This window comes from Alexandromys fortis, unplaced genomic scaffold (genome assembly GCF_014885135.2).
Source record: "Alexandromys fortis isolate MF-2015 unplaced genomic scaffold, M_Fortis_MF-2015_v1.1 scaffold_3, whole genome shotgun sequence".
Lineage (NCBI taxonomy): Eukaryota > Metazoa > Chordata > Mammalia > Rodentia > Cricetidae > Alexandromys > Alexandromys fortis.
The window spans coordinates 12,541,169-12,560,011 of NW_026067909.1; the positions used below are offsets into that span (position 1 = coordinate 12,541,169).

The following is an 18,843-nucleotide window of genomic DNA, read 5'->3' on the forward strand; positions in this document are numbered from 1 at the left end:
GCAAGTTCAAGAACAGCTTGCACTACATAGTGAGCCAGTGCTTCAAAAACAGGTGGGTAGAATAGAGAAGGGGGGGGGCTGGAGAGATGGCTCAGAGGTTAAGAGCATTGCTCTTCCAAAGGTCCTGAGTTCAATTCCCAGGAACCATGTGATGGCTTGCAACCATCTGTAATGAGGTCTGTGATCTCTTCTGGCCTGCGGGGATACACGCAGACAGATTATTGTATACATAATAATAAATAAATATTTTAAAAAAAAAAAAAAAAAAAAGTAAGGCTGTCCTTCAGGGTTCTTGCTTCATGAAAAGGATCTGCCAGATATTCTATGGGACAGACACAAAATTAACTGACAAGAGGCAAAACAGTCTTTCAAATTTCCTACTTCATGGAAAAATCTGCCGGACACTATGGGCCTGTAGGCTGAAGATGGATGCCCCAATGTTACAAAAGAACTTTAGGTGACTGTCCAGGTGGTGAAATGTCTCTTTCAATTCAAGAGTTTTTAAAGTTGCTTACAATGCTCTTCTTGTTAACTTACGTAATATATCCATCTGAGGTCTTTGAAGAGTTAAAAATAGTTATATTTTTCCTTAGTTATGATAAAAGATAGATTAAATATAAAACTTTAAACTCACAAAGATAGGACAGATGATTGAGTATTTTCCTTAATTTGCCAAATGTAAATGGACTAAATGTTATAACTATAATTCTTACCTGACTGCTGTTTTATGTAATCTATGTTCAAGTTAAAACCTTCCTTTTTAGTTAGGCAGAAAAGGGGAGGCAATGATGGATTCCCCTCTCTATGTTGTAAATACCATTGGTAAGATAGGGTAAGGCGGGAATTCCAAGCAGACAGAGGAGAAAGTAAGTGGAATCAAAGACATGTCATGTAGCTGCCGGAGGAGAGAGATGCTTGGGCGCCAGGACAATTAAAATATAAAATAATAGAAGTGGGTTAATTTAAGATGTAAGAGTTAGCTAGAAATATGCTTAAGCTATTGGCCACACAGTATTATAATTAATATGTCTTCTGCATGATTATTTCGGGTCTGGGTGGTCAGAAAATGAACGAGCAGCCTCTGCTAACAGTATGTGCTATGCTGATGGCTAGGAGTAGGCGCCAAAGTTGGTGTTGTGTGGAGGAATAGAATTTCCACGTTTTCAAATTTGGTCATGAAGCAAAGAGAATTACATAAAACAACTACCACAGAAGTAAAAATAATAGAGCTTTCATGTGGTACGCTTAAAAAAATAAAAAAAAAAAATAAAAAAAGTAAGTACGTGTGTGTGAGCCCCACTCTTATGAATGGAGGCTCTCCTCATTTTACTCTAAAATCCCTCAGGCTTGAAACAGAAACCATGCAGATGAGAGTATAAGGCTAAGCTAAGCCTCTGTCGACTCTGGACAGTCCCTCACTAACAAGCTATAAAAATCCCTCACTAACAAGCTATAAAAATCCAATGTTAGGCTTTCCCTGAACTCAAGGAGACAAGTGAGCATGTGCAAGCACGGCTTCTGGAACATTGTGGCAAGGTACAGGCCTGACAGCTCTAGGGTCACCTGTGTATTCTGCGTTGGAATCTGTAACAACAGTGCCAGGGCACCGAAATCGAAAGTCTCATCTAGGGCTAGAAGTGCTCCATGAACACCGCTCTCGATCAGATTGTTGGCATACTCTTTAAGGCCAATCGACAGGATCCAGCGAATCACCCGGTCATTGCTCCAAACAAGAACATCTGCAAGAGAATAAAGCAAGTGTATGATAGCCTCGGAATACTATGCTCACCACACCCTGCAGCACAGGAGAAAGGTTCCTGCTACAAATCCTGACCTTGTGCTCCTGAAACAGACCCAAGTCAGGTACCAGCATCACAGACATCACACCTCTCACAAAGGAATCCTATCCACATCACCCTAAGAACCCACCGGAGGAACTGCTCCAGGGAAGCCAGGAAAAAGACAGATCTCACTGCACTTCCAGGAACAGAATAGGATAGCATTCTACAAACCCAAGTACCAAAGCAGATTTTTCCCTAATTAAGAAAATGCCCTTCTGGTTTGCCAACAGCGGGATCTTATGGAAACATTTTCTCAATTGAGCTCCCCTCTCTCCAGTGCCTCTAGATTGTGTCAAGATGACAGAACTAGCCAGCATATGACACAAATATCTTCAATGTTTTTCCCAAAATTTCTTAAGACAGGGTCTCACTATGAAGCCTCAGTTGGCTTTGAACTAACTTGGTCCTTATGCCTTAGCTTCCTGAATGTTAGGGGGTCACAAACATAAATCACCAAGCCTCGTACTCATCACAGAGAAACTGAAAGACATTATCCAGCACAGAAGCGCTGGAGGTCACACCTTGTGACAAGTACAGTACTCCACTAGTAATAATGGAGACCTAAAAATAGATAGTCTAAAAATATGCCCAAGCATTTCCAAAGACAGTTCCTGTCAAGTGTAGAAAGACAGAGGACCACTGAAAACAGTGCAGCAGACTTAACATTTTATACCTAGGTGCTGCTCTGGAAAAAAAAAGAGGTCAATCCCAGGATTCAAAGTAAGTCATCTGAGCAAACTACCCTTCAAATGTGCCATCTCAGACAGTTTGCTCCTGTTTTTCTCTTTATTTTAAACATGCCATAGTTCAAGTACAGGCCCTCTAACATGTGAGACACTAGGAAAAGGCTATACACTGAGCTATACCCCCATATACTCACATGTGCACTCACACATGCTCACAAGCACCATGCTCTCTCCCACACATTTTCACCTCTAGTTTTGTTGTTTTGTTTTTGCATATTTTTTCCTATTAAAAACAGTGTTTCTGGGGCTGTAGTAAACAGCAAAGAGAGTAGAGACAGAGACTAGAACAGCATCTAGTGCTCACTCAGCTCAATACCAACATTAGGATCACCAATAACCTCCTGACTTCTGAGACTTTCTCCTCGAGCCAGTAACTGGATCACTGGGGCTGCAGCAGGAAAGAAGGCCCTAGAGGAGGAGAGCAGCCACCCTACAGTCCCTATTCTTGCAGGACTGTTCCTGGATGTACTCCCTCCCTCACCCGTGTTGCTGTCTTCAAGGGCTGACTGAGGGCAGTCTTAGGGCCTCCTGCCTTTCCTATGGAGTCAAGACCCTTGAATACCCCACAGCCCTGCATTTCACACTTATTCCAGTGACTATGCAGCAGACTCAGCTCTATTCTGCATTTCTAAGTGTCAACACAGGACACACATGACCAAAGGAAAACTCTAAGGTCACGGGAAAAATACCAGGACTGCAGACTGTGTACTGGCAAGCTCTAGATCATTCCTTTTCCTCCCTTCTCACATTAGGCCAGTGCCTCCCCTCTTGGTGCTACCTGGCAGATGCTCCACCCCACTGAGGCTAGAGCACTGCCTGCAGAAGCCAGACAACTGCCCAGACAGGAGCTCACCTCTTGTCTCATTCTGACTCTCTTCTCTTTTTCTTTCCAGTTCTTTTCGGTCATAATTCAACCTTCTCAGGCACATAATTCCACACTGGAAACTGTTTCTATTTACAGAGACACAAAAAGGTTATGCGGAGCTGATGAAAGGGCAGGCCTAGGGCCAGAGAGAGAAGGTGTAGCAAGCTCCCACTTGCCTGTGGAAGCTGTCTACCATCTTCAGCTGCCCTCGCAGGTCTTTCTTGGTCAGGTGGTCCAGCATCCGGGCATCTACAAGGCACTCCATGAAGTAGCTGCGGTACTGCGGCAGGCCTAGGCTGGGTAGCCACTCGTTGCCAATCCACTCGTGGTTCATGTCCCCATATGCTAGCGTCTGCTTTTAGCAAGTGGTGGTGTTAGTTATGGATTTTGAATCTGCGAAGACTAAACTAACGACAATACTAGTCTTGGTAACGCCTAGGTGATCGATCTCCCATCCCCACTGTTTACGCTCTAGTGAGACTGCATACAAAAAGGACTCACTGCTGAGATAGCCTATCGGTTAACAAGCCACAAAGAAACCACAGTCAACTGTAGAGCCCCTTCCGAACCAGCTGTTAACACAGCAACTGAGAATGACCACGACTCATGAACAAGTTTGAAGGATGGGTTCAACTTGACTCATTAAAATTCTCTCTGGCTGTTCTGACTTTGGTCTTAACACTTTTTCCTAAATAAATGTTTATTTTAAAAAAATCAGCAAAAGTTTATCAGAAAAAAAAATGTTTTTATAGAGACAAACTAACAGGATTAAATGAAGAAAAGAACAAATATAGAATTATAAATAAGACTTCAACACTCCTTTCAAACAAAAACAGACAGGGGGTGTGCTACAAACTATAGGAAAGCAGCTTTTCCTTGAAAAGACCCCGCAGCACAATGCAGACTGAAGCAGCAGTATCAATCAACTTGACTTGCTTATGTTTTCCAGAATCCTCCACCTGATACTAGAATACATCCCTTCTTTTCCATGAGAGGATACTACCTAGGATAAGATGCAGCCCTCACACTCTATCCCACCAGACCACGTGGTCCTGGGAAGCCATCATTCTGAAATACAAGTCAACTTTCCAGGCTGAAGTGATGCTCCTGTTCAGCCTCCTAAGTAGTGGGCAACAGATAGATGCACAGACAGGCCCATCACCTCATTCAGAATGTGTCTGGCTTGGTGTGGTGCTGAGAATGAACCAGGCCTCACGTACATTAAGCACAGCTCCACCACGGAGCAACACCCCAGCTCAATATGCTTTGAAGTTAAATCATACAGTATTTTCTGCCTCAGAAGAAAATGAATTAGAATCTGTAATTCCAGTACTTACGAGGCAGGAGGACAGTCACAAGTTGGAGGTCAGTCTGGGCTACAGAGCAAGACCCAACTGTAAGATTAAGTGGGAAGGAGGGGGAGAGAGGGAAACCAGCAATTAGCCAAATATGGGAGCACACGCCCATAGCTTCACCTACTCACCAGGCCAATATGGGGTGAAAGCTGTTTGAAGTTGAAGAGTTAGAGGACAGCCTGGGCAACACAGCAAGATTTTGTCTCAAAGGGATAACTAGTAGTAGCTAAAACATCTAAATACCTTCCAAATATTTGCAAATTAACATACTTTCAAAGCAACAATGCAAGAGTCTCTAATACCAGCAAGCCATCCATAACAAACTAAAATAAGACTAGACATGAAGAAGCTTATTGTTACAGAACATAAGCTGGATCAACGTTTAGGGAAAAGAACGGAGAAATTTTGTCTATCAAGAAATTGGAAAAGCCTAATACTACAGAGAATACAGAAACACGTGAAAGGCTTCCGGCTTCACTGTGGGGCATTCAACACTCTGGGAATGGAGTGAATTTGCCTCCCCACAGCGGAGCACCCAAGAAGGGGAAGAACTGAATGCTTGTCCACAAAGAAGTGCATATGTCTCCATCTACACTAACTACAGCATTGGGTCACCGCACAAGGCAAGAAGACACACAAATCATGTGAGCAGGGAAGGAAGACAGTTGGTCCTTTCATTCACAGAGGACAGGGCCAACTGAGGCAGGAAGTCACAGCGCTAAAACACAAATTGTGCTGGGCAGCAAGAACAGGGACCCGTTCCAGACTAACAACCATCTGGAAACCCTGGTTAAAACATCATTTCTAATGCCATTAAACCCCATAAAAATGCAAAGCTGGCTAAGCAGGTCTGTGCCATGGAATGAATGCAAGCATAGAGAGTAGGTGACTTGATACTGGGAAATGAAGGCAGCCTCCCTCTGCCTGGTCACCTGCTCCAGCCACAATAGAATGAGTCAGATCCAACACGAACACTACAGCTCTACTAGAAGTCTATCACTGTCCCTAAGTACTCTGGGCCATCACGAGATCCCATTGTGCATTAGCACAGGGACCCTGCTGGCTCTGCTTCCTTTGACAGGCAGAATGAGGAAAAACCTTTAAAGAAAGGGCCAAATGAGACAGCACCATCCTATCTCTGAGTGTTTCCCAGGCACGCCAATCACTCCTTTGTGGTGGTAGCTGCAGTGAAGGCTCAGTTCATCTCTACTCCAAAGATGCTGATACAACCCAGGAAAGGGAACACACAGAACCAGATGGTCTTGGAGAGAGGAGAACCCTGTACAGTGGTGACACAACCTAGACTCAAGCTCAGAGAAAAACTTGGGCTATAAAGAAGCAGGGTCATGGCCACACTGCTTGCTGGTGGCTCTGCAGTGTCCACAGCTGACTATCCTGGGGGCTGGGGGTGCAGGCTGAAACCTCTGCCCTGACAGTTCAGCTGGGAAGAGGGTTGTGAGGGAGTGAGGTGAGCCCCCCCACCAAGCTTAAGAACAGAACACACATTAGGGAATGAGAAAACTGACTTCCCCTAGTTGTTCTCTGACCTCACTATGGCACATGCACACAGACACATTGACAAACACAAATAAATAAATAAATGTAACAAAAACTTCAGCAAGAAAATGGAAACACCCATTGACACAAGAAGCAGTCTCACTTCTGAGAATTCCCCTAGTAAGATCTTTAAATGCACACAGCCTTAGGGTAGCAGTCAGTAGAACATCACATAGGAAAAGGCATCATGTCTCTGAGGTTTGCAAATTATTTCACAATTTTTCTACCAGTGGATCTTGAAACTAAACTGACTCCAGCAGGGAGGTATGTGTGAGGGACCCCATATTAACAGAAGCCTGTGCTCATGCAGAACTGCTGCCAGGGCTCCTGTGAGAATGTTCAAAGTTGTCCATGAGGCGCTGGCAAGCCTGCTCTGGGCTTGTCTAAGGCTTTCAAATCATTAACCACACAGAACAGACCGAGATGCTAGGAACATCTAGAAAGACAAGTCACACAAGTCGCCATCCCAGACACTTTCTCTGTTGCCACACAGTGAAGGGAGGTAGAGAAAGACGCCAACCTGAGCCCAGCTTCCCTCCTCGTCTTCCTGATGTTACATGGTTAGGAATGCAAAAGAACAAACTGTTAGTGTTTGTAAACTATGGTAAGGTAAGCAAGCAAACAGGGACAGCTGGATGTGTGAGCATGCTGGGTCACAGCAGCATGCAGTCTATGTAGCACCAGCAGCTTGGGATTTTCATGCAAGGAACACACCCTTTCCATGCTAGCATATCAGTAAGAGAGAAAAGTTCCACTGTCACAGAGGGGTACTAAACTGAGCTCTTTCCCCAGGGTGAATCAACTCTATTTAAATAAGCATATCTGCAGCCTTAAGATCCTGGAAAAAAAAAAAAAAACAACTAAAATAAAAACAAACTCTAGTTTGCACACATAGCTGGTGACCAAAAGGGACACATCCATTCCCAACGGAAAGTCCAAAGCCCAAGCTGGTCTAACACACCACGTGCCCTGCAAACGCAGGCTGCAGTGACTAACCGTTTGCGGCGTGGCTGTGAGTGTTTCCATCTCTTCATGTGTCAACCAGACATTTCCCGTGGTCTAAGGTACCCCGTGTACCAGCCACATTCCAGGCCAGGGAAGCATGACAGGAGGAGAGGGCACACACATAAACTTCAGGCACAGGAGCCTGAGGCAAAGGCCACTCTTCACAGATGACAAAAAAGCTACAAGAACCCAGCCCTCCGGCCAGCAGCTACACCTGCCAGCAGCTGTCAACAGAGAGGTGCTCACAGCTTCCAGAGCTGCGTTGCTGTACCCACCCCTGAGGTATGTAAATAAAGAAAGCTCATTTTAGACTTGTAGAAATATTTCTTCTCTCAGACCTCTACACTCACTATCACAGCTGGACTGGAGGTAGGGCTGAGTGGCAGAGCTGCCTAGCAAGTACAAGGCCTTGGGTGTGATCTCTAGCACGTCCAAAGGGAGCACTTTCCAGAAGCAGCCTCATTTCAACAGCAGCAGGAGGCCCCTCTTCCAACTGGCACGTACACCAGGTGACCAGGCCAGAAAGGCCAAAATTAACCACACTGTTTCCCCACTAGATCCCTGTCAGAGCCAGATAAGGGACCAGTCTGCTTTGATGTAAGTAAGCTCCAGAGAGGAATCTCTGCCTATGCCTGACAGTGTGGCGGGAATACTTTCAAGCTAGCTGAAATGGTGGGAGCTCCCTGTAAGAGCACAGTTGAAGACTTCGGAGGGGCCACAGTGAACATGCCTTTATGACATGAAATATCAGGGAACAGAAGGGACTGTGGTAACAAAAGCCATTCTGGGGGAAGAGCTCTGAGCTATAACTGAAGAGAGAAGCCCAGTGTTCATTCCACAGAGAGCAGAAAAACCTCAACACTTTAACTTTGAGCCCAGGGTCAGGCCTTGGTCTATTGCAGAAAGTGTCTCAAAGGTACTCCACGATTTTCTCCAGAGCCACCCAAGCTAAGTCGGGAGGGAGTATGGCCGTATCTGCTTTCCCTTTTGGTTTTTGCAGGGAAAAAACACTGTCCAGTGAGAAGAAAGAGTGGATTCTCTAGTGACCAAGATGCTGGGTAGCAGCAGCTTTTCTTCACTAGTGTCATCATCAGCATTCAATAGGTGCCACCAAGATGCTCTGCAGAGCTAGCACTCCACAGAAAATGCAAGCAGCTCACACACTGCCTCCAAACCATGCCAGGGCAGAGTTCATGGGGAGGAGGAGAAGGACTGAATTTTAATTCAGCAACAGTCTGTTTTCTCTTGGTCTACTTTCCAGCACACCTGTGCCCCATCAAAAGGCAGGGAAGGAGCTGCCCTTCCTGTCCACACCCTACCTACAGGCAGCTGCAGATGAAGAGGGTACAGTCCCACCTCTCTGTGTGGTCAGGGGTCATCAGACATGAAAGTCAAAAGGCGGGAAGTGCTAGTACAGAGTAAGAACTTCCTTAGCTCCTGCCCAGAAGCCCTCAGGATGATGGGCACAATAAATGCAAGGGAGGTTTATAGGAATGAATTTCCACCTTTAAATCTCTTGCTTTTTGAAGTTTTTCTAGACACACTTTCATTTTTAACTTGATATGCTGTTGCCCCTGCTGGACTCAAGCTCCGATCTTCAGACTCCCACGTAGCTGAGATCACAGAGGGCTTCACACTCAGCTTCAGACAAGCTTTCATGAAAGCCTTTGTCCAATGCTGAGGATGAACCCAGGACCTTTCACAAGCTAGGCAAGTACTCTACACAGAGCTATGCCCTAGCCCAAAATTCTTGTTTTCTTGGGTCATCCAATTCACATACGCAATCGTTTTTTTGGCATATGCAGCCGTGTTTTAAATGAAAACTGCTGGGGTTGCAAAGACCCAAGAAAGCAGAATGACTGGTCCATAGCCTTGCAGGAGGCAGTCCTTCCTCCCAGAGCATAAGAACATGTGAACTTACCGTCCTGGATGTGGGTGGGGCAGAAGGGCTGGTTAGTGACATAATCTCCTGGATGGCCAGCCGCAGCTTCAGCCTGTGCAGAGGGTTGCTGATGCCTATCTCCCGCTGGATCTCGGTGTCTGACAGGGCTGACATGATGGCACCACTCTTGACATTTGCTCGGCAAGCAGCCACATACCAGGCAGGCATCCCAACCCAGAGCTAGACACAGGAACAAGAAAGTCAGACCATTAGGCAAGTGTGAGATACCACAGTGAGTTCCCATAAAGCAGCATGTGAAGAGAACATACCTCCAGCCATACCACCACCGTGGGCCCATCCCACTGTGCGAAAGGCAAACCCTGCCTGCGGGCCTCTTCCAGCAGCTCGTGCCTATGAGGGAAACACATTCAGAACAACCAGTTAAGTAGGCATCTTTGACAAGCTTCCAAAGCACAACAGGTACTTACCTACTTCCCTTGAGCTTCCATTCACTGGCACCACCCACAGCACACTAGCTTATGTTTACTACAGGGTGCCTGCATGATCCCACAGAATCCCACCTCTTCTGAAAGAATGACCACCAGTTTGACGAGCACCTGGTAGTTCTTGTACCTAAGTTCATATGGTGTGAGGATAAAAGCTAGGTGTCACACCCTTTTTTACACTGTCCAGAAAGAGAGTACATGAAGGTTGACAGATGGATACCTAGTGCTGAGACCTTAAACATGTAAGGATGGTTCAAAAAATCAGATGTTGTAGCACACACTTTTAATCCCAGCACTCGGGAGGAAGAGACAGGTGGATGGATCTCTGTGAACTCAAGGTCAGTCTAGTCTAAACAGTGAATTCCCAGACATCCTGAACTACATAGTGAGACCCTGTCTCGGAAAACACACACATGCACACACATAAAAACAAAAAAAAAGCATGGGTTCTATCCCCACACACAGATTCTTTCTTACAAACTAATTTCTCCATGTTTGCATGTGTGGCAGCCAGAGATTTCAGAATCTTTTATTTTTAAAGAAAACTATTTTGTGTGATACCCAGCTCTGTAAAACCAAAATCAAACCTCCAAATCCTGGCTCTGCAATAACTGCCCAGATCAGGGCTTTCCCTCCAGTCACAATGTCATAGACAGCTTCAGGCTTGGTTTCTTCATTATCCTTGGCTTCTACAGTCAATGGCTGTCTTTCATCACTGGCTAGCAGCATATCTCCAGGGCAGCAGCACTATTTGGTGTCTCAGGCAGTCAAAATAGCACTTCCCATCTGAGGAATGGGGCTACTCATAAACTAGAAAAGAGATAGCCAAGTGTGCTCATGTGGGGCTGAGGAAGTGAGGGTCTGCAGGATGGATACCAGTCCTAGCTACAGAGAGGGAGCTGAAGTCTTGGGCCACCAACTAATGACAGGAGGGGAGGGACATACACACACACACACACACACACACACCACTTTCTGCTTCCTCCAGACAAATTCTCAAAGACCTGAGCTCCTTCCGCTCCTCCTTCAGCCAATAGCCTTAAAGATACCAGCCCACTTGGGCGTGGTCTCTTTTGCTTTAAAAGTAGTCCTGCCCCCTCTCTCACTCTCTCTTTCCCTCCCTCCCTCTCTCCCTCTCCTTCTCCCTCGCTTGCTCATGGCTCTGCTTCCAGCTACTAGACTCTGTTCCTGTTTGCTCATAGGGCTGTTGTCTAGGACAGTGATCTGTAAGCTTTCCCTTAAAAATAATAACCCTTTTATTAATCATAATTCCAAACTGGTGTGGGATTGTTTTGTGACTTCCATCTACAGACAGGTGGTATCACTTAACAGAACAGGTGAAGAAGCCACAGGAAGCAGCACTGTCCCTCTTTGTAGTCCAACCCCTAATAAAAGTGAAAACTCGGAGGACACCAGGGAGTGCCCTTCCTGTGTATGTGGCCTGGTCATCAGGTTTCTACGCTAAAGTCACAATGAATGGACTAAGTCTTCTTCAACTGGGCACTCTGATAGGACCTCTATTATGTGGTAGTAATAGATCATGCAGAACATGCAGATAAGCAAGCACACTGCAGCCCTCAGTAGCTACCTGGAGTCTGCAGCCCTCTGTGATGCCCTGAACTTCCTCCTAGCACTGGAAACAGCCTTTGTTGGTCCTTAGAGCACAGGCCACTGGCAGCAGCATGAACAGTGTAGAGGTCATAGGGCACAAATTAGGAACCAGTTAGTGAACCTCAAGGACAATCAATCATAGGTAGCAGGACCTGGAAAGGTGGCTATCACTGGCTTCCCTCTGCCTAATGAGCCTTCCCTACCGGGCAGTTTGCAATTATATAGCCAAACACAGCTATGACAAGGCCAGCACATCTCTCACCAATCATGTGTCATGGGACAGAAAGAACATCCATGACAAAGGAGAGAGAGGACATTTAATGTCACCAACATTTATTTTCCTGCTGGTCAGTTTTCCAGGTAATAAAAACTCTTTAGCCACTGGTCCCAAAGCTTAAAACACAGTGACTAAAGTAACAAAATTCTTTAAAAAATTTTTGGGTATGTGGGTATAGTGTATGTACTCACTATGTAGACCAAGCTGGCCTAAAACTAGGGAATTCACCTGCTTTTGCCCCTAGTGCTGGGGTTAAAGGCATGTACAATGCTGCTCAACCTTGTTTTGAGACAGTTCTCTTAGTAAACCTAAAGCTCACTCACTGGCTAGACTGACTGGTCTCTGAGCCCCCAGCACTAAATTCCAGGTGCAGACCACCACACCCACATTTTACCTGAGTGCTAGAGATCCAAACTCAAGTTTTCGTGCTTACATGGCAGGCCATCTCCCCAGCCCAAAGAAATGTCTTCTAAAAAGCCCACGTGGCTGTCCGTACCTCAGGCCTAAGACCAAGAGCACCTGACTGCTCGGAAGAATGAGAGGGACATGGTGCTGACCCCCAGGGCCACAGGTGCTGCTTTCAGGGAAATTGAGGGAGCTCAATCCCATTATCCTGGACATGGCTCTAGGACTGTAGAGTTACTGCTGTCTGCTCTTTCTGGTCCGTGAGATGTATCATCTTTGTGCAAATCTACAATCCTCCTCTCCCTGCCTCCCTAACACTGGCATTGTGGGCATGAGCCATCATGAGGCTAATGTGTAAGGCTCTGACACCACTAATCAAGTGTTCTCTTTCCAATCAGAACAGGAGAGGGAGTTGAAGGATATGTTTCTGTAGCACAGTGCAGACCGAGTGTTCAAAGAACCCTGGCCTTCATCCTTAGCACCTCAAAAGCAAAGAAAGGAGATGAGCTGGCACAGTTTAGAAATGCACTCAATTTTATGAGGAGCGGCCCACAGAGAGACAGGCCCACGGTTAGATGAAGCTGTGGTCACCTGCTCCATGACATCAACAAGCACGGCAGCTCTCCCTACCTTAGACCCATATATTTTCACTATGCCAGCACTGAGACCCTAAACAGAAGGCCAAAGGACCTTTCTTCCCCCAACACTAGCTATAGCAAGTGTCTACATCAAGTGAGAAGCTAGGAGTCCTAAGAACACAGGTGATATCACTCTGACAAGAAAAGGATAAAAGCTACCTTTTTTGGGGGGGGGGGCAAAATTCTCTCAGAAGTTCAGCACTGAGGTAAGCCTGGTGTCCTTAGGAGCATCCCACAGCTTGGCTCTCCACACAGTCCAGTTTCCTACCTGTGAGCACACCACAGTACCACAGAGGGAGGAGGACATTTTAAAGCCAAAGTGGCTTACAGTCAAGCTTCAGGAGCAGTGCCCTGAGGTTTCCCATCAGGAAAGGAAGGAAGGCCCCTGCCCCAAATTCTCTCAGTAGTTCCCCAAAGCAAAATGGAAGCTACCAAGCAAATTTGCCAGGCCCTATCAGCCTTCACTTGCCAGAGGCTGCCTGATCCACTCAGCAGCAGAAGAGATCCTCAAGTCAGGAACTTGCCACAGGAAATGAGTCTGAGTCTTCAATCACACACTCACAATATGCATTACATACATTCAGCCAATCACAAGGCTGCCCTTCCACACTCTATGCTGACATCCAGTATCACAATAAGCTGAAACCCTGAGGAAATTTAGTATGTTTTCTCTCACATGAAATACAAAACCCCTAAAAGGAAAAGAATGTGGTAACACAGCTGCCGGGCCATGCACAGCCTTGCTGTTTTCATTATCGTGTGTGACGTGAAACAAAGCATGCCAATGGGATCTGGGGCGTAGAAGTTTCCTAGTATAGACCCAGTAAGCAAGAAGATGTGTCTGTTTTTCGAGACAGGGTTTCTCTGTGTAGTTCTGGCTATCCTAGAACTTGCTTTGTATACTAGGCTGGCCTTGAACTCACAGAGATCTGCCTGCCTCTGCTACCCAGAGTGCACAGATTGGATTAAAGGTGTGTGCCAACACCGCCTGAAAAAGCTGTGTTTTAATATCAACTTTCACGAGGCCAAATGGCAAATCCAAGGTTTCTCAAAACATTTACTCAGTTCAAAAACAGCAATATGCCCAATCAAATTTGGACATTAAGAGATTTCTGCAAATTTTCATTTGCAGACTCCTGAAGGTAGGGGAGTCAACAGCACTGCTAGTGGAGCCTGGCCTTACCTGGAGCAGTGTCCAGTTATTAGATAACATGTGAGGCAAAGCTAATGACTGGCAGCCCCACAGCAAGGTGAGCACCATTCTGGGTGCAGTACACTGTCTCCAGCACTCAGGACCCTTTGCAAAACCATCCAGTCCATCCTGGCTCAACTTACTTCCCTATTTCAGTTCAACTCTCACTTCTATTCTACGCCCTCTGCCTGTTCTTTGATGCACTGTCTCATCCTATCTGTTTTTCTCTCATTGGTTTCTAGATGCAGCTAAGCTTCCAGACAGTCATTCTATGCAGAGCAAACCCACATACACATAACTGCTCTGGCCCTGGAGTGACAGCCATCCCAAATAGTACTACTAATTTTCAGGACAGCAATTTATTTTACTGACTTTTTCCTCTTTGCAAACACATTTCTTTTACCCTGAGCCAGTCTTTCAAGACTTAGTGCAGAATTGAAACTTAATAGATTATAAATTCTTAAATCTATCTGTGATAAGACAGTCTACCAGGAGAAAACACTGTGGCAAGTACTTCCAGAGAGCCATTCACATGGGCCCAGTCACTGTGGCTGCCCTTAGAGCTCAGCTGTTTAGACAGTTTTGCAAGACTTAGAGCTATTTATGTGAGACCAAGTCTTAAGTGTTTCAGTCCACTACATAGCAGATGATGACCTTGAACTTCTGATCCTCCAGCCAGTACCTCTGAGATCTGACACGTGCCACTATGCTCAGTTTATATAATACTGGTTGGGAGGCCATGGCTTTGTGCATTCTAGGTTAGCACTCTACCAGCTGAGCCATATCCCAGTCCTCTTATCACTCTTCAAGATAACCACCATCCTATTTAATACTCAGAAAAGCCATCCAGGATAAGTTGCCATGACTCTCATCTTACAGATGAGGAAAATAGACATGGGGCTACATGACTCCCCGAAGGCACAGAACTGATCTGAGGGCAGGATTCAGACTCCAAAGATGGGTTCTGGAGCATGCCCCCTCAGCAAGACACTTTCCACAGTGTCAGGAATGCAGGCAAATGCCTTCTATGTGTCATAAATGTTCCCATCTTGAGGAAATGTGGGTTAAAAAAGACTGTAATTACACATGTGTGTGTGTTGGAGGGGTATGCATATGTACCTGTTCATGTATGCAGTTACACTTCAGATACATGCAGAGGTCACATAAAGATGCCTCAACATCAAGCATCTTCCTCTATCTATCTCCACACAACTTTCTGAGACTGGGTCTCTCACTGAATTTGGAGCCTAACCATCTGGCTAGACTGGCTAGACAGCAAGCTCCAGGGACCCTCCTGTCTCCACTTCCCCTCCCTTCAGCATGGAGCTATTTTTCAGAAGGCTATGCATACACACAGCTGTGCACAGAATTTAATACCAGATGAAACCTAAATATTAACCCTGAGAACCACCTTCTATAGAAACACAATGAGAAGCTTACTTTTTCTGAAGTTTACGGTTTTTCTCAGCTTGTCCTCCCAGTTTGCTGAGTCCCAAGGCATCTTGAGATGAATTTTCTGTCTCTGAAACACCAGCTACGAGGAAGCAGAGACCCCAGACTTAAGTAAATCAACATGGCAGAGCAAAGTTCAGGTCTGTTCTCTATAGGTAATTAAGTTCACACTGAAAGTTGAGAGCTATTCCTGGCCAAGACACCTGGTGTATCTGAACTGCTAGTGCTAGCCATTGCTCTTTGGGTCATAGCTGTACCACCTCTGAGGGCCCATGCTCACTAGAGAATGTCCAGCAGTGTGGTGGCATGTGGAGAACGAGCAGACACAGCAGGTACCTAAGAGCACCCCATACCCTTGTTGAGATGCTTACTGCAGGGGCTGGAGCGATGGCTCAGTGGTTAAGAGCACTGGTTGCTCTTCCAGAAGACCTAGGCTCAATTCTCAGCACCCACATGGCAGCTCACAACTGTCTGTAACTCCAGTTCTAGAGGACTCAACACCCTCACACAGATATGCATGCAGGCAAAACACCAATGCACATGAAATGATGATGATGATGATGATGATGATGATGATGATGATGATGATGATGATGATGATGATGGAGGAGGAAATGGAGGAGAAGAAGAAGAAAAAAGATGCTTACTGCAAACCTACCAACCTTGTCCTGGTGACTCCTTCCCCAGTGGCCCAGGCCGGCCCTTTTCCTTCTTGCCAAACAAGCGGCCAATGGAGGACTTGATGCCCTTCTTCTTTGGGGCTTTGTGGAGGGAGTCCTGACTACTATTACTGCTGCTAGGGTTGCTCACTGGACCATCTTGGGAGCCTGTGGAGCTTCAAGGAAATAAAATGGACTTTTATCAGAGCTCTATCATAACATGAGAGCTCATGCATAGGCACTGCTACATTTTTCTGGGTTGTTTTTGAGATAAGCTCTCACTCTAGCCTAGACTGGCCTGGAACTCATGAAAACCTGTCTCAGCCTTAAAAACACTAGGCTTATAGAGACCTAAGTTACCACACCCAGCCAGACACTCTACATTTTTAATAACTGGTCCTCAGAGTTCCTGAGATTCACCAAGTCTCTCACAGTATGCTGTGCAATGACAAAGGCTGCCAAGGATGCTCAGAAGGAAGCCTGATTCTGAATGCCCAACTTCTCTAGGACTTGAAACTCCTCAAGAGGAGGCATGGACTCTAACTAGCTGGAAAGGGAGCCCTGGGCTCAGTCACTGAGATGCCCAGAGAGACCAGAGAAATCCACTGCCAGCCAAAAACAATGCTTACTACGTGCAGAGCTGGGTAAGAGCTACTGTTCAAGTGCCCTCCCCTGCCCTGCTCAGGACAGCACAGAAACTCTGCCATTGGTCACAAGAAGCAAATAGGCTTTTAGTTTCCTGACAGGAAGCATTTTAATAAAGAGGTGGGGAAAACACAAACTGCCCAGCAACTTGGAGACCCAAGAAAGCAAGAGAATATGAGAAGCCAGTGGAGGGACTCTGAGCTCAGGCATGGTGAGCATGACTCTGGCAGGCTTTGCCCTTCTCTATCATTCCTTCTGCCTTGCTAAAAACCATTACATTGCACTCCTAAAGCTAGTCCCCAAGGTCTGTTTCCTTATTTAGCCACTTCCTCTTCCTGAGGCTGACTACCAAAATCCAACTATCAAAGTATTGAAGTCCAGCAATCAAAACGCTCCTTCAGTTCACCTAATTAACAGGCCAAATTAAAATTAAGCACCTCATCCTAACATGAGGTTTCCCCTTGTACCTTTATAAACTGCCATTTTTCTATGTGTTACATCTGTCTTCTCTCTATCCTTTGTTCCAACTCCAGGACAAATAATCCTGTCCCTTCTCCCTTGTTCCCCTCCCCTTCTCCCTTGTCTTCTATCTCCTGTCTTTGTCTCTTATTCCCTGCCCACTGTCCATGTGGAGCAAATAAATCTCCTTTGTGCTGAGATTTTGGTCTAGGGGTCCTGAACCGATCTTATTCCTCTCATTCGGTAGAGTGGCACCCTCCAGAACCACAGAGGCACCTGTGTGTGAACAAGGCTGTGCAGCCCTGGAGCACCATTATTTGCAATCTTCCCAGATAGGCCCTGCTGCTGGAAATACCAGGGGTAATGTCAGTAACTTCAACTAAATAACATGAAACTCTTTAAAATCTGCTTTTTTCCCCAAAAATTATTACTAATATTCTTCAACCCCAGACAAGCACAGCTCCACACACGGACTGCTGTCCTCAACCCTGCTCCTTACTTCCTCAGGTCCCTGATGTCCTCATGGCTGACCGTGTGCAGTGCGCCCTTGTGCAGCCTGTCTAAGCGCAGGGGCCTCGGGGAGGAGGGGGGAGAGGTTTCACATTTTATCGTCGTCTTGTCGTCTCGTACCTCTTCTCTGGAAGCTGGCAACTGAAGGCAAGATAAGGGCAAGAACAGTGAACAGTGTACTCAAAGATCTATTAGTCACTTTCTGCTAACACAAAAGCATGTCCTTTTTTTTGTTTGTGGTTTTGTTCTGTGATGGACCTTGGGAATGCACTACCTCCACTTCCCCAGTGCTAGGGTTACAGGTGGCACCGTTGTGCCTGGCTAAAAGGCTGCATTTTAGTTCACACCATCTTCAGGACTGCTGTCCAGAAGGGAAACAAACAGCACAGAACAGTGTGAGTCACAGCCCATCTCTCTAGGAAAAGTATGAAGCATAGGACACCAACGACTCCTCCCTGAAGTCTAAGCACATCAGAGGCCAATGTCCAACAAGGGAGCCAACCAAGAACTGATCCATGCTATCAACTGCATCCTCATCAACACAAGAGGACAACCAGCTCTTACTGACCAGGAGCTCTCGACAGGCCTCCTCCAGCCACTTTGCGGGAACACTGGGGAGGCAGTCTTCCCTAGCAAGTAATTAGCACTTTCCTGTCTGGGGATTGGGAATACACAGAACAGTTAAGAGACCATGAGCCACACCCATGCATATGGCTCCATTTCTGGGTATTTGTACTGCAGGCTATACGTGGAGACACGAACGCAGTTTAAGAGCTTTGATTTAGACAGAATAATCCTGTGTACATCACTAAGATGGCAATGAGTATATACAGAGGAAGGTCCACAGCAGTGAACAGTTTCACCCCATTTGGGTGCTATGGATACAGCTGCACTGTCTGGTTCTAAAGAAAGACAGATTTCATGAAGCATGGCAAGTATCTGCATGCACAGGAAGGCTGACAGCTGAGTACTAAAACGGCACTGAGGATCAATGGTCCTACTGCAACCCCATCAGCTCAGGGCCAGGCTGAGCTGAGGCACTAGCCAGCAGCAGATGCACTCTGCATCTCCTTGTCTAAGATGATCTCAAAACAGCAGTGAGCATCATGGGCCTGGGCCAGGCTCCAAAGGGCATATGCTTAGCACGCAGGAGGCCATCATTCCATCACCTCCTCCCCAAAGCCACCATGGCTAGAAACTCTGAAGGAAATGTTAACAGCTTAAAAATGGAATCATTA

At 46.2% G+C, this 18,843-nt stretch overlaps 1 protein-coding gene across 7 annotated transcripts in view; it reads right to left on the reverse strand.

Moving 5' to 3' along the window:
• Positions 1 to 18,843, reverse strand: part of Ppfia1 (PTPRF interacting protein alpha 1) — an 84,171-nt gene that overhangs the window by 5,804 nt on the left and 59,524 nt on the right. For 2 of the 7 annotated variants that reach the window (XM_050136958.1, XM_050136960.1), the window contains exons 17-24: positions 17,595 to 17,746; positions 15,995 to 16,167; positions 15,321 to 15,414; positions 9,581 to 9,662; positions 9,291 to 9,491; positions 3,629 to 3,807; positions 3,441 to 3,538; positions 1,679 to 1,739 (exon numbers count right to left, since the gene is read on the reverse strand). In XM_050136958.1, the coding sequence (XP_049992915.1) occupies positions 1,679 to 1,739; positions 3,441 to 3,538; positions 3,629 to 3,807; positions 9,291 to 9,491; positions 9,581 to 9,662; positions 15,321 to 15,414; positions 15,995 to 16,167; positions 17,595 to 17,746 (1,040 nt within the window). Of the gene's footprint in view, positions 1 to 1,563; positions 1,740 to 3,440; positions 3,539 to 3,628; positions 3,808 to 9,290; positions 9,492 to 9,580; positions 9,663 to 15,320; positions 15,415 to 15,994; positions 16,168 to 17,594; positions 17,747 to 18,843 lie in introns of all 7 variants that reach the window. The other 5 variants (XM_050136963.1, XM_050136961.1, XM_050136964.1 and 2 more) reach the window with 3 other exon arrangements.